At 56.7% G+C, this 14,623-nt stretch overlaps 3 protein-coding genes across 6 annotated transcripts in view; 2 read left to right on the forward strand and 1 right to left on the reverse strand.

The window, feature by feature from the left end:
- OBSL1 (obscurin like cytoskeletal adaptor 1) overlaps positions 1-9,113 on the forward strand; it is a gene marked incomplete at its 5' end in the record, with an annotated part of 26,821 nt that extends 17,708 nt beyond the window's left edge. For 2 of the 4 annotated variants that reach the window (XM_084778974.1, XM_084778975.1), the window contains 5 exons: positions 182-338; positions 450-611; positions 917-1,021; positions 1,335-1,604; positions 9,003-9,113. In XM_084778974.1, coding sequence (XP_084635100.1) covers positions 182-338; positions 450-611; positions 917-1,021; positions 1,335-1,604; positions 9,003-9,013 — 705 coding nt within the window. In that variant the 3' untranslated portion in view covers positions 9,014-9,113. Of the gene's footprint in view, positions 1-181; positions 612-916; positions 1,022-1,334; positions 1,605-2,301; positions 2,732-9,002 lie in introns of those variants that run through there. The other 2 variants (XM_084778972.1, XM_084778973.1) reach the window with 2 other exon arrangements.
- Positions 2,782-8,822, reverse strand: TMEM198 (transmembrane protein 198). The gene is made up of 5 exons (XM_084778980.1): positions 8,459-8,822; positions 7,947-8,151; positions 5,167-5,742; positions 3,720-3,922; positions 2,782-3,422 (listed from the first exon to the last, which is right to left on the reverse strand). The coding sequence occupies exons 2-5, from the start codon at positions 8,110-8,112 to the stop codon at positions 3,285-3,287; spliced, it is 1,083 nt and encodes a 360-aa protein (XP_084635106.1). The 5' UTR covers positions 8,113-8,151; positions 8,459-8,822; the 3' UTR covers positions 2,782-3,284.
- Positions 8,958-14,111, forward strand: CHPF (chondroitin polymerizing factor). The gene is made up of 4 exons (XM_084778977.1): positions 8,958-9,583; positions 10,553-11,126; positions 11,774-11,953; positions 12,451-14,111. The coding sequence occupies exons 1-4, from the start codon at positions 9,270-9,272 to the stop codon at positions 13,705-13,707; spliced, it is 2,325 nt and encodes a 774-aa protein (XP_084635103.1). The 5' UTR covers positions 8,958-9,269; the 3' UTR covers positions 13,708-14,111.
- The last annotated feature ends 512 nt before the right edge of the window (positions 14,112-14,623 follow it).

The following is a 14,623-nucleotide window of genomic DNA, read 5'->3' on the forward strand; positions in this document are numbered from 1 at the left end:
CACAGAGAAGTGACCCACCCGAAAGGAAAGATGTGGGATGGTCCAACCCTAGCTGGGGGACACAAGGAAGCCACTAGAGCTCTAGACAGCTTGGCATCCTCAGAGGACAGCGCCACCTTCCAGGCTGCAGCCTCCAGAGTCTGCTAAACTAGGTCTGACCCACTACAAATCCCGCCCTTAGGACGGGCAGCCACTTTCTCTCAGCCCGCGCCTCAGGCTCCAGGCTCTCGGCACGCGCCGCCTTCTGCTGCTTCGGGGCTGCTGCGCCTCGGACGCCGGGACCTACAGCTGCATTGTGGGGTCGGCCTGCGCTGGGCTTGCACGACTGACCGTGCGCGGTGGGTACCCAGAGATGCCTGGGCTGGAGAGGGTGTTCCCCTTACTTGTAGGGAAGGGGCGTGGCGTGTGTCTTAGCTCCGCCCTTTCTCACGCCCCGGTCTCCGCCCCAGAACGAGAGGTGTGTGTGCTCCGCGAGCTCCAGTCCGTTAGCGCCCGCGAAGGAGACGGCGCCTCGTTCGAGTGCACCGTATCGGAGACCGAAACCACCGGGCGCTGGGCGCTCGGAGGCCGCGCGCTGAGACCCGGAGGCCGCGTCCGCATCCGACAGGAAGGTCTGGCCGCCTTTCTATCCTCTGTGACCCCTTGTTACCTTGCCCAGGGTTCAGGCAGACTCCGCCCCATTCGGATAAGCTCCTCCTCTAGATCGATCAGGCCCCGCCCCACGGCCTCACTACCCGGGTCTCCTGGACTTCACATCGCCGCCTGTTCCGAGTCCTGCCTAGCTCCTTTTCGCTTCCTCTCCCCAATTCCGCGTACCGACACTTCGGAACCTCCCCGGGACCTGCTCGGGTGCCACCCTCATTCTCGAATCCTGCCGGGAAGCGGCTGAGGCCTTGCTACCTACCCCTCCCCCTAGGGAAGAAACACATTCTAGTGCTGAGCGAGCTGCGAGCGGAGGACACCGGTGAAGTCAGCTTCCAGGCCGGACCCGCCCAGTCCTTGGCTCGGCTGGAGGTGGAGGGTAAGCTTCGGAGGCGGAGGCGACTGGGAAGAGCATCATCTCCCGTCCTGGGACGGACTGACTGACTAGCCGCTGGTCGTAGAGCTGGTGCCTTCTTCATTTCTCTTCGCTGGGCTCTGGGGGCAGGTCATAGAGGGCAGCTCATTTCTTCAAGAGGAGTCGGAAAGGAAGAGACTTGGAGCTGGGCATGCAGGGAAACGGACTGGTGGCACGGAGGGCTTGTGCCAGGAGTGGAGGTCGTAGGCAGGGAAGATGCATCTCTCCTCTAGGGACCGTGCGTGCCCTTATTAAGCCTCTGTCCCCCCAACCGCAGCACTGCCTCTCCAGATGTGCCGTAGGCCACCTCGCGAGAAGACAGTTCTGGCAGGCCGCAAAGCAGTGTTGGAGGTGACTGTGTCCCGCCCTGGGGGCCACGTGTGTTGGATGCGGGAGGGGGTCGAACTGTGCCCGGGAAACAAGTATGAGATGCGCAGCCACGGTCCCACCCACAGCCTGGTCATCCATGACGTCCGACCTGAGGACCAGGGCACCTACAGCTGCCAGGCGGGCCAGGACAGTGCTGACACACAGCTGCTGGTAGAGGGTGAGTAAAGCCCATCGTGCAGAATTACACGAACAGGAGGCTGACCAGGCAGGAGGGGTTACCTGAAAGCTGCAAGGCTGAGATACACACACCTACAGGAGGTTTTCCAGGACTCAGGGAAAGGCTCTTGGCAGTGGGTTCTGGTGCATGTGGGGTGTGGGGGAGGGATGGAAGAGCTCACACCCAAGGCTGAAATGGAGAGGGTGAGAGGCTTCCCCGACCTTCCTAGGGCCCTTCCTGCCAGGGCTTCTCACTTTGCAATGCTTCTGGTGCATGCTTGTCTCCCCCAGAGCACCCCACTGCTACCAGTTGCTCTTTCCCCCACTACCCACCAGTTTCTGCGGGCCCCTGTCCTTCCCTCCTCCTGCCCTTTGTCCAGCTAGCTTCTGCTCACTTAGGTGGGTTCAGCAGCAACCCGGGCGGCTCCTTTTCTTCTTTCCCTCTTTCACATAAGGAGGTGCCCACTCCAGCCCAAATCTTTGCCTATCTTTTACACATCTTTCTGTGTGTTCCGCCTTACCTGCTCCCACCTTCTTGGCCCCACAGACATCCTTGACAAAGGCTCTGAAAGGGTGGGACCCAGCTCTTCCCTTGTGGGTATCCAGGCTCTGCCAGAGGTGGGGGAGGAGATTGGCTTAGCCCTACTTCCCCCCCCCCCCACACCCCCAGTCCCACACGCAGTTATATTCCTTTACAGGTGACTAGAGGACAGAAACAGACCAAGCGGGTGCCCTCGGACAGTTTGGAAGGAGGCGTGTCCTCTTATGCTCAGCAGGGTGGGAAGGGAGAAGCCAGGGTATCAGGAAACAATAAAAAAACAAAACAAAACAAAACAAAAAGCTACTGTTCATGCCCACGCCTGTCTGTGTGCCACGGGAGGGCAGACCATGCTTACAGTCCCTACAGTGAGTGGCACAGCTGTGCGGCTGCAGTGTTTCCAATGTACTTGATGGAAGTACCAGTTACTGAAGACTTCTGGCAGAGGCCACATAGTTTGGCACATTTATAAAAGATGTAAAACGGCGTGGGCGGAGACAGAAGCATGAGGTGTCTAGGGTGGCATGGCAGACACCAGACATGCACCGTGCACTTAAGTTCTTCTCCCTCCACCCTCCCAAACCCAAGCCAGAACAGAACCCCACCCCCACCCCCATCCCCTGCTACTGCCTTCAGGCTGGTGGCTTTGCAGAGGCCAGGCGGCCAGGGTGAGGACAATGACAAGTCCCCTTAGATGACTGGTTGGAAGGTAGAGCGATTGGGGAGCCAGGCAGGCCTCCTCCACACAGACATGCAGGAGAGTGGCCCACGGGACCCCAGCAGTCAGACAAGGGGCGGGGCTGGCCCTGAAGAAGCCCTGCCAATCAGAAATCTAAGGCAAGGGTCCTAGTGTTCCCTCCAAGCCTACCCCTTCACACACATGTATGGGTGACACACAACCCTGAGCACATCCCAGTGGGGCTCACACCCCGAGTCCCTCGGGAGCTTGGACGGGAGCTTCTCCCTCAGGCCAGGCCTACCTAGCCTGAGACACAGCCTCCCTTCTGGCGGCTGGCCGACCCTGATCTTCAAGGAGGGGTGACAGTCAAAGGCCTCGGGGCCAGGCAGCCTCAGTAGTGGCCTGGCAGGACTCTCCAAGCTGGCAGAGCTGGTGACTGCAGAGTCTAGATAGTAGAAACACGACTATACCCGTACAGGGGGTCCCGAGCAGGCTGTCAGTGGTCCCCGAGACCCATATTCATAGTCCGTGTCTGTGGGTGAGGCCATGAAAGAGCTCAGAGAGCTCCCAGTCTGCCGGTCCCGGAAGCTCTGGATGTAGCTCTGTGGGGACATAAGCACAGCTGTGAGTCCTGCTGCAGAACCAACCCTCCCTGTGCCACGCAGGCCTGACACTCTTACCGCATTCCCAAACTGAGCCCACAGCCCCCAAACCCACCATATACCATATGCGCTTAATGTCCATACTCGGGACACCTGTCTCTACCTACAAAGCTGGATCCATCAGAGCCCAGGTATAGAGGCTCTGACGGATGGACAAATACAAGTCCCCTAAGAAGACTCAGTCCTGCGTGGTCAGTCTCCTCCCACCCTGGAGCTGGAGAGGTTCCGGGGCCTCACCGGGGATAGGACGTCTCCATTGAAGCGTTTGATGGGTACTGGCCTGCGTCTATAAGCAGGGTCGGGGGGACCAGGCCTTGGAGGTGCCCGAGGACCTCTGGGAGGAGCCCGAGGGGGTCTCTTCTTCCTCCGCTTCTCTTTGCGTTCTTCCTGCTGCCGGATCCGCATCAGCTGCACCCGCCTTCGCTGCCTGCTGATGACCACTGTAGAGGGACGGGCACAGAGGAGGCTCAGGCCCTCATAGCTCTTCCCTGAGCCCTGAGTCCTCTCTCCCCGCTCCCAGGGGACTTTAGGCTTCCACAGTCCCTTGCTCATGACCCCCCTCACTTCCACCCTGTTACTTCCTTTCCTGATTTCCTGCCTCCAAGATGGGACTTCCCAGGGTTTTTTTTGTTTTTTGTTTTGTTTTGTTTTCTTGCAAAGGCCTGTATGTGCAATACCCTCTCCCCAACTGTTGTTGCTATCCGGTCCTCAGGGGCCTTGGGTGACTCCCAGGCCAGCCACCATCCCATCATCTTTTTCACTGTTTCCTTTCTCAACTTGCCTCCCTCCAGTACTGCAGTTCTCAATCTGTGGGTGGGTGGCAACCCGTTTGGGGTGGTCAAACAATCTTTTCACAGGGGTTGCCTGAGGCCACCAGGAAACAGACACTTACTTTATGACTCATAACAGTAGCAAATTACAGTTATTATGTAGCAACGAGAATAATCTTATGGTTGGGGTCAGTCACCACCACAGGAGGACTGTATTAAAGAGTCCCATCATCTGGAAGGTTGAGAACCACTGCTCTAATGCATTCTCAAACATTAACCCACCCTCTTTTCTCCCCTACTCTAGGCCCTCCATGGGCATCTCAATGTCCTTCTAACAAAATTCAGCCCCGAGGGGTCCATATGTCAGCCCATATCAGGAACCTCAGCTGCTTGGAGCAGCCTTGACCACCCTAACTACAGGGGACTCCCTAAAGTTACTGTTTGTTTGAAGCTACCTTGTATCTCTCCACACCACTCTGCACAAGGGAGAACTTGTTTGTTTGTTTGCTTGCTTGCTTGCCTGTCTATTACCTGTTTCTCAGTGCCCCTTGATGCACACCTCTCAGGGCATGGGCCTTCTCTGGTAGTGTTTATTTGTGGTCCTGGATTCAAACAAAGCCAGTGCATGTTGGGCAAGCAAGCTACCACTGAGCTGCATCCTCTGTCTTTCTTTCCTTTCTTCTCTGCTATAGTACCCCAGGTCCTGGAGTGGGCTTGACTTAGAGCCAGTGTGGCATGAATATTGTTACTTAGTCTTGTTCTCCTAGACTCTGACCAAGTCAACTTCTCTAATCCATCAGGGTCTTCTCATTTTGGTGTGTATAGTTCCGTTCCTTCTCAGCAATCCCTCAGTTGCCCCACCCATCTTTGTCCGACCCTTCTTCCCATGCCCACCCCAGCATGTGACCTCTCACCTTCTGTGTGGGAGTCCCTCTCGGTTGTCACCCTCCACTGCACCAGAACGCCCATCAGGCTAAGTAGGGGCCAGAGTGCCAGCAGGGCCCAGCTCCGCCAGCAGAGAGGAGGCACGGGCGCAGCCCGCAGTCGCTCCACCACGTAACGCCCAAGCAGTAGCAGTTCAGCAAAATAGTCTGCAGCAGTGGCGATGAGGGCAGCGCCCGTCACAGCAGTGGCAAGGGTGGTGAGTAGGCGGGGCCAGCGCAGCGTGAGCAGGGCACAGAGCAGGCCGCCTCCCAACAGCAGCCCTAGTGGACCCCACACGGAGCCGGGCTGGTAATAGGGCGCAGAGCCCAGTAGGGCGGCGGCAGCGAGCAGCAGGCCGAGCAGCAAGCCCACCAGGAAGAGGCCCACACTGCGCACCAGCATGGCTACCAGCCCGCAGAGCAGCCCAATGCCCAGCGCTATGCCTGCGCTTGCCCCAGCACTCAGCTGCGTCTCCAGAACGCGCTCTCGGTAGCACAGCAGGAAGATGACCACTGAGCCAAACAGCAACCCAGTGAGGAAGAGTACTGCCTTGAAGCAGCGGTAACCTGGAGGGGAACAGGACCGGTGAGAGGCCAGAGTGAGGTCACCTGGCTAGAAGTCAGAGGGGTTGGGGACATGGGTGCTAAAATAAGAGAATTAGAGGTCGTGAGGGCTCAATAGTGGAGCTAGAGGTCAAGAGGGATCATGTAGATACTTGCTTTGGAATCATTGGGAAGACATGTAATTATTGAGATAGTGACCTTTGAGGGTCACAGTTGAGAATCACTGGAGTTGGGTAAACCAGTCATAGGGCAGTAGGGTCTTTAGAATCATAGGGTTCCGAGAGGTCACTGGAGTCACAAGGGGGTCAGCAATTGCATTGCTAGAGCCTCTGAGGACTACTCAGAGCTGAGTCATCTGGGAGTCGGGGGGGGGGGGGGGGGAAGCATATCAATATGGGTGAGGTCACATAGACTCAGAAGGAATACCCTTGTATAGTCACAGGGCTTCAGAGATAAAGAACTGCTGGAAGGTGACAGAGAGGACAGAGCTGGGTTCAGGGGAGATGAGGTCTTTGCAGATCAAGGGAGTGAACAAAAGTAGAATCATTTAAGATTTTTATTTATTTATTTATTTATTTTGGTTTTGTTTTGTTTTTGAAGTCAGGATTTATCTGTGTAGCACTGGCTGTCCTGGACTCACTTTGTAGACCCGGCTGGCCTCGAACTCACAGAGATCTGCCTGCCTCTGTGAACTGCCATGTAGAATCAAAGAGAACCAGTGGGAGGGTGCTAGGAGCTACACGGGGTTGCAGGAAGTCCAGGAGGAGTAGGCGGAGAAGAGGGGTCATAGGGACTTTAGAGTCACTAGCAGTCCTTGAAGGACAAAGAGCGTGTAGACCCTGAGCGGCTGGGAAGGCAGAAGTAAGGCTTGGGAGTCATGGAGAGGCAGGGAGAGCCAAAGAGAAAGCTAATACGGAGAAAAGGGAGACTTGGTTCTAAGAATGGGGGTATCAGACCCAGGTGGTTCTGGAGTCAAAGAGGAGGAGAGTTTAGGAAAAGGCTCCGAATGCCATGGCAGGGGCATCCAAGATGGGTAAAATGACATGGCAGCTGAGGGTAAGGATTGAGGCTCTCCAGAGCATGAGGCAGAGGAAGTAGGTACACAAAGCAGACGGGGTGGGGATCTTTGGAGACCCGGCACATGTCCTAAGCCCTTGTGCGGAGCATTTCTCCTGCCCACTGTGCAAGATGTAAAAGAAAGAGACCATACGGTGGTCCATACCCTATATTCCCAACTATTCTAACACACTTCTGGCAAACCGTGCCAGCCTTTTTTGCCCAAACTGGTTCTGATAACTTGTAATCTTCTTAGAGGTTTCCTTTGGGTCTCTACTCATAGAAGGCAGTCTCCACTGTGAAGTTCTATAACTTTCTGAAGAAGCCACTGGGCATTTACTCTAAGCTGCCACTAGCCCATATGATACCTTTGTGAAAATGAGAAATTTTTTCTCTAGAGAAGGTAGCCTTGGGACAAGACCTTGAGAGCTGTTCAAATAGACCCATACTCACCTGTTCAACTGAACTCCTGCAGTTACTGCTCGCCCACTCCACTCCCCTACTGCACTATGTAATCCATGCTGGCCACAAGCTTCCGTTCGCTTTCCTGAGTGCTGGGATTACAGGCATACCACGCCCTCCCCCATACAACTCTTCACAATAACCATCCTTATGGGAATCTGCCTTGTAGGCGATCTCCATGTGTATGACTACCATCCAGCCCACTCTAATATGTATCACAAGTGTGAATTTTCCAGGTCTCGCCCCCACCACACAATATGCCCTGTTTAAGGGACCATGTTTAATCACCAGTGCTAAGAGACTTTTTTTTTTAGTGTCTGATTAGCCTAGTGATCCAAACATATTTTCACTACAGTAGCCACTATTCTTTGAGTATCTACTAATTTTTGTCTATATAAGACAAACATCATTGCCTTTGTCCAGGCGAGAAAGCTGAGATTCAGACAGGTTAATATGCCTATTACATCAAAGCGGCTAACATATAGAGCCAGGCTCAAACTCAGAGTCTAATTTAAAAGCTGTTGTCTGTAAAATCTAGAGCCAATTATCTACAAATATCTCTGAGATCAACAAGAGAAAGATATAGCCAGAGGGATGGGCTGGGCTGGAAATGATTTGGGAGACACCAGAAAAAGAACCTTAAGGAAACAGTGGAGGGGCACAGGTGAGGGATGAGGGGGGAATCTCACCAAAGAAGCAGTAGACGACTCCAAACAAACAGCACATGATGCAGACGAGAGCCGGCAGTGCCTGATACCTGCGTTCCAGAGGCTGTTCACAAGGTGCACCCCAGAAGGCATCATCCGGCTCCGGGGGCAACAGCTGGAACCGCAGAGTTTCCATAGTACCCGGCATAGTGCTGGGAATGGAAGAGCGTCACCCTCCCAGGTCAACCTGACAGGGAGGAAATTGGGGTCAAGAGTCAGTCGCGGGTCTCCACCAGAATAACAGTGCGTGTGGGGGAATTCAGCAAGGGCACAGTGGACAAAGGAATGATGCCCACATCTGGCAGCTCTAGAAGCGTCTCTGGAACGGGGAGCAAAGACAAAGGGAAACAAGTGCCTGGCTAGAGGCGGCTGGGATGGACTTAAAAGAGGGACTAGGTGAGGCCAGACGAGGGGAGGGAGGGTGCTGCTGGCAAAAAGAGGCAGCCCCGAGCACCATCTGTGAAAGGCTCAATTTGGAATTGTCCAAGATCTACCTGGGCTGGAGGTGACCTGAGCTTCTGAGCAAAGGAGGCTGTGCAGGGGCCGGAGGAGTCGGGCTTGTGGGACGCCAGAGGCTCCGATTGACTGGGGTCCGGGCAAAGTCCGCCGTGAGAAGGGGGCTGCTGGGCCGGAGAGACGGGTCTCTGTGCGACGGCGTTGCCGCTCCACCTCCAACACCTCCTGGCACTGCAGCCCCACAGCCCGGGAACTTGGACCCGGGCCGGGAAAGGGAAAAGAGCAGGAGCAGGAGCAGGAGCAGGAGCAGGAGCTCGGGCTGCCCTGGAGCCGCGGCCCCATGCCCCGAGCCCGCCGGCGGCCTTTGGTGCTGATGGACAGCTCCGGCCTCTGCTCCTGACGTCACTCAGGGTGCACCATCCAGGCAGGGGCGGGATGCTTCTGACGTCACCCGGGATGCACCAACCACGGCGAGGGAGGCAGGGGACTCCGCCCCCGGCGTCTGCCTCTCCGGCGCTGAGGAGGGGGCACTTCCGGGGGTCCTTCCCCTTTAACCTCCTCCCCCATCTCCTTCTCCGGTAGCTGACGGCTGAGACCCCACCTCGGGGGCGGGACCCTCGCAGTGACACGTCGGACAGCAGCTGCCTAGGAGGCCGGGCCGCGGTGTGCTGCAGGAAGGGTAGCAGAGCGGCGCGGGGATTCCGGCTTGAGCTGCTGACTCCGTTCGGCAGGGAGGGAGTGGGACCGCCTGCTGGGCCCGGGTCGTCCGGATCCGCCCCCTCCCCGGTCCCGCCCCCTCGGAGTCTCCTTGGGCTGCGCGGGGGCCGGGGGCCCCGCTGTCGGGACGCCATGCGGGCGTCGCTGCTGCTGTCGTTGCTGCGGCCCGCGGGGCCCGTGGCTGTGGGCATCTCTCTGGGCTTCACCCTGAGCCTGCTCAGCGTCACCTGGGTGGAGGAGCCTTGCGGCCCCGGGCCGCCCCAACCCGGAGACTCTGAGCTACCGCCGCGCGGTAACACCAACGCGGCGCGCCGGCCCAACTCGGTGCAGCCGGGAGCGGAGCGCGAGAGGCCCGGGGCGGGCACAGGCACCGGTGAGAGCTGGGAGCCTCGTGTCTTGCCCTATCATCCCGCACAGCCCGGCCAGGCCGCCAAGAAGGCCGTCAGGTACTGATCTGCTCCGTCTGCCCTAACCCCCACCTCCCACCCCCACCCCCAGGCCCCATCCAGGACGCGCGCGCTGGGGAGGCCGCTAGAGGCCGGGTCAGGCTCCGGAAGGAAGGGGGGCCGGCCAGCCAGGAAGTCCTTGGGCCTCGATTACTTCCTATGACCCTGCTTTCCAGGGAGACAGAGGGCCAGTTGGAAGCTTTTTCTGGATCTTGTCCGGATCTGAGCTGAACTAAACCGGCTCCACCCAATAGTTCCCCAAAGACCCCCCCCCCTCGCCCGTAGCTGGTCTGTTTAGGATTAGAGAAATTAGTGTTAAGGAGGCTAAGTGTACAAAGAGGGCGAAAGAAAAAGCAGGGAGCTGGAATTTACCTGTATTTCATTCCTAGATGGGTTTCAAGGGCCACCTTGGGATGAGATGGGAGAGGGAGGACTGTACTCAGCACATTGATGTCTGCCCACGAGTTGAAGTAATTTCTTCTAAGTAACAGTGATTTCCAGTTGTACACCTTACCTTCTACCTTAGGAAGGTGAGTCTTAGTTTGCCCCTCTCTGAAAGACATTCTCTGCACCACTATGCTATATATACCTACACATCGTAGGACATTCTGGGGAGGGGATGACAGCATATTCATATAGCAGGAAGTATATGTACGGTGTGCCAAGCATTTTACTGTTTAAATACAACCAGTCCCATTTCACAGATGGCTCAAATTAAGTAATATGTTCCAGGACACAATTCCTATGTGGCGAAATCTGGCGTTAGATCTAATGTATCTCTCTCTTATCTGCGTGGGAATTGCTATGTCCTGAATGCAAAACATTCTGTAAGACCAGTATTTCAAGTAAATTCTCATGTCTCCTGGGAGAGGTGTTATTCTTACCCTGTTCGTGGCTTCAAAGCAGGCCCAGAGAAGAGAAAACAAGCGAAGCCTGTGTGCTATCTTGTTCATAACTATCTTTTCCCAGAACTCGGTATATCAGCACGGAGCTGGGCATCAGGCAGAGGCTACTGGTGGCAGTGCTGACCTCACAGGCCACGTTGCCTACACTGGGCGTGGCTGTGAACCGAACTCTGGGACACCGATTGGAGCATGTAGTGTTCCTGACCGGTGCGAGGGGCCGCCGGACACCATCAGGCATGGCCGTGGTGACACTGGGCGAAGAGCGGCCCATCGGACACCTGCACCTGGCGCTGCGCCACCTGCTGGAACAACACGGCGATGACTTTGACTGGTTTTTCCTAGTGCCTGATGCCACCTACACTGAGGCGCATGGACTGGAACGCCTAGCTGGCCACCTCAGCCTTGCTTCAGCAACCCATCTCTATCTTGGCCGACCGCAGGACTTCATCGGTGGAGAGACCACCCCAGGCCGCTACTGCCACGGGGGCTTTGGAGTGTTACTGTCTCGTACACTACTACAGCAACTGCGCCCCCACCTGGAAAGCTGCCGCAATGACATCGTCAGTGCTCGCCCAGATGAGTGGTTGGGTCGGTGCATCCTCGATGCCACAGGCGTGGGCTGTACTGGGGACCACGAGGTAGGAAGATAAGCCTCCCCATTAGTGGCTTCTCTCAGAGCTTGCATACTTCCCAGGAGAGGTATCGGGTAGTGGAGATACAGGCCTGGGTTTCCGTGGTAATCTATCATTTTTTTAAAAATCCCAGTGGCCCTAGGTAAATTACTAGATCTGAGCTTCTATAGCCTCATGCTTACTGATGGAAACAATTATTAGGCAGGGCTGTATAGGGATTAGGGAAAATTAAGAAATCCTTGCACATAGTATGTAGTCAATGTTAGGTATTTTATTTAGCTCTATGGTCACCCCTGAGACAGCTTTGACGGATGTCCTCACAGGGACTTGACCAGGATTGCACAACATCAGCTGGTCAAATAGACTTTTTTTTTTTTTTGGTTTTTCGAGACAGGGTTTCTCTGTGTAGCCTTGGCTGTCCTGGACTCACTTTGTAGACCAGGCTGGCCTCGAACTCACAGCGATCCGCCTGCTTCTGCCTCCCGAGTGCTGGGATTAAAGGCGTGCGCCACCACGCCCGGCGTCAAATAGACTTAAAACCCACAGAACTCTGCATAACCAGTTACAGGGTTAGGAGATGAGACACTGGCTAAGAGACGGCCGAAAGACAGTCCTGTCGTTCCCGTTATGGATGCTCCCCTTCTTCTCCTCAGGGAGTACACTACAGCTATCTGGAGCTGAGCCCTGGGGAACCTGTGCAGGAGGGGGATCCCCGTTTCCGCAACACCTTGACAGCCCACCCTGTGCATGACCCTGTGCACATGTACCAGCTGCACAAAGCTTTTGCCCGAGCTGAGCTGGACCGGACGTACCAGGAGATTCAAGAATTGCAGGTACAGAGGCTGGAGAGATGGCTCAGCGGTTAAGAGCACCGTCTGCTCTTCCAGAAGTCCTGAGTTCAATTCCCAGCAACCAGATGGTGGCTCATAACCATCTATCTGTGAGATCTGGTGCCCTCTTCTGGTGTGCAAGTGTACATGCAGGCAGAGCACTGTATATGTAATAAATCTTAAAAAAAAAAAGAATTGCAGTTACAGCAAGGGATCTAGAGTTGGGGAGTCTGAGGGAGATGGGGAGCAGGTTCTGAGAGATCTCAGGGAACAAAAATTCATTGATAAAATCACAGAGCAAACCCAGTCTTTGGCCTCTGTGAAACCTCCCCCCTTTGAACTTTAAATCTGCCTCAATCTGTGGAGTGTGGGGGGCCCTTGGGTGAGTGGGGGTTTGCAGTAAACTACAGGCCCTCCCTGATTACTATGGGCTGCCCTCTAGATGCCACACTGACTACGTGGCCCCTGCTTTGCTCATGACCTTTTTTTTTCTGGCCCAGTGGGAGATCCAGAACACCAGCAGACTGGCTGCTGACGGGGACCGGGCTTCTGCCTGGCCAGTGGGCATTCCAGCACCGTCTCGCCCCGCCTCACGCTTTGAGGTTCTGCGCTGGGACTACTTCACGGAACAGTATGCATTCTCCTGTGCTGATGGCTCGCCCCGCTGCCCGCTGCGTGGGGCTGACCGGGCTGACGTGGCTGACGTCCTGGGGACAGCCTTGGAGGAGCTCAACCGCCGTTACCAGCCAGCCCTGCGTCTCCAGAAGCAGCAGCTGGTGAACGGCTACCGGCGTTTTGATCCAGCTCGCGGCATGGAGTACACGCTGGACTTGCAGCTGGAAGCACTGACGCCCCAGGGTGGCCGCTGGCCCCTTACCCGCAGGGTGCAGCTCCTCCGGCCCCTGAGCCGAGTGGAGATCTTGCCTGTGCCCTATGTCACTGAGGCTTCTAGGCTCACCGTGCTACTGCCTCTGGCTGCAGCTGAGCGTGACTTGGCTCCCGGCTTCCTGGAAGCCTTTGCCACTGCTGTGCTGGAGCCCGGTGATGCAGCAGCCTTGACCCTGCTGCTACTGTATGAGCCGCGCCAGGCCCAGCGGGCAGCCCACGCAGACGTCTTCGCACCTGTCAAGGCCCACGTGGCAGAGCTAGAGCGGCGTTTCCCTGGTGCCCGGGTACCCTGGCTCAGTGTGCAGACGGCCGCACCGTCTCCGCTGCGCCTCATGGATCTGCTCTCCAAGAAGCACCCGTTAGACACTCTGTTCCTGCTGGCCGGGCCAGACACAGTGCTCACCCCCGACTTCCTGAACCGCTGCCGCATGCATGCCATCTCTGGCTGGCAGGCCTTCTTTCCTATGCACTTCCAGGCCTTCCACCCCGCCGTGGCTCCACCCCAGGGCCCTGGACCACCGGAACTGGGCAGAGACACTGGCCACTTTGATCGCCAGGCCGCCAACGAGGCGTGCTTCTACAACTCCGACTACGTGGCGGCCCGTGGGCGGCTGGTGGCAGCCTCGGAGCAGGAGGAGGAGCTGCTGGAGAGCCTGGATGTGTACGAGTTGTTTCTGCGCTTCTCCAACCTGCATGTGCTGAGGGCGGTGGAACCGGCCCTGCTGCAGCGCTACCGGGCCCAGCCGTGTAGTGCACGGCTCAGCGAGGACCTTTACCACCGCTGCCGCCAGAGCGTACTCGAGGGCCTCGGCTCCCGCACCCAGCTAGCCATGCTGCTCTTTGAGCAGGAACAGGGCAACAGCACCTAAGCCCCTCCCCCTCCCAACCTGTTCTCACTCTTCCGTAGTGACCTGGAGCCACATGCCAGCCTCGCTGGACAGGGCTGGCTGTAGCCTCAGACCCTAGGGCAGCCCACTTGGTCCCTTGTCTTTTGCGGTGTGGGCCTGCGGGCTCAGGACAAACCCTGAGAGAGGTGCCCTAGAGCCATCCTTTCTTGTCCAGTCTCCCCGCCCCTTTGACGCTGCTGATTCAGGCTGTGGCCTCTGTGTATTTATGCCTAACGCCAGCCGTGGTTCCAGGGGGCTTGTCCTGGGGGCTGGGCTGTAGATGAGTTGCTGGAGGAAGGAGCTGAGAAAGGGCTATGGTATCGACCACCTTTTCCTTTCCGGATCCTCGGTGAAACCCTGGCTTTAATAAACTGGCTAAGTGTGGACTAATGAGTAAAGACTGGTAATTCAGAGTTTTGGCAAGACAGCCTGAGAGTAGGGAGAACCGACTCTAAGGATGGAGGAGCCCTGCGTCTGTGGGAGCCTTCCATTTTCTTTTACGGGGAACAAGTCATAGATGCCCAGCCCAGCAAGTGCATGTGGGCTGGCACTCCCCCCTGCCCTCTTCCTCCCCCCCAGCCCCCCACATACACACAGACACAGAATTCTTTGTGTCTCTTTATTCCCAGTTTTGCCAGCGCTTTATAAAACCAGCCTGTAGGGAGCAAGGCCTGAGAAGGCCGCTCCCCTCCCCCTAAGCTCAGCCAAGGGCAGAAAGGTCTTCCGCTCACTCACCATGGAGGGAAGTTGTAGTGGGGCTAGTACAGGGGGAACTGGGAGCTGGGCCAGGCCTGCTGGGCCACCCACTCCCCCTGCCAAGGGGGAGCTGGGCATGGAGAGAGGGAAGGAGAACCAGCCCAACATGCCTGGGTCTCAAGGAGTCTGCCATTAGGGCTGG

The sequence above is a fragment of the Acomys minous genome (assembly GCF_964271855.1).
Source record: "Acomys minous genome assembly, chromosome: 4".
Lineage (NCBI taxonomy): Eukaryota > Metazoa > Chordata > Mammalia > Rodentia > Muridae > Acomys > Acomys minous.

Coding starts and splice junctions, on each gene's coding strand:
- TMEM198 (XM_084778980.1), bottom strand. CDS start 8,112: ATGCCGGGTACTATGGAAACTCTGCGGTTCCAGCTGTTGCCCCCGGAG. Junction 5,743..7,946: donor AGTCGTCTACTGCTTCTTTG/GTGAGATTCCCC, acceptor GTTCCCCTCCAG/GTTACCGCTGCTTCAAGGCA. Junction 3,423..3,719: donor ATGGAGACGTCCTATCCCCG/GTGAGGCCCCGG, acceptor ATGTCCCCACAG/AGCTACATCCAGAGCTTCCG.
- CHPF (XM_084778977.1), top strand. CDS start 9,270: ATGCGGGCGTCGCTGCTGCTGTCGTTGCTGCGGCCCGCGGGGCCCGTG. Junction 11,127..11,773: donor GCTGTACTGGGGACCACGAG/GTAGGAAGATAA, acceptor TCTTCTCCTCAG/GGAGTACACTACAGCTATCT. Junction 11,954..12,450: donor AGGAGATTCAAGAATTGCAG/GTACAGAGGCTG, acceptor TTTCTGGCCCAG/TGGGAGATCCAGAACACCAG.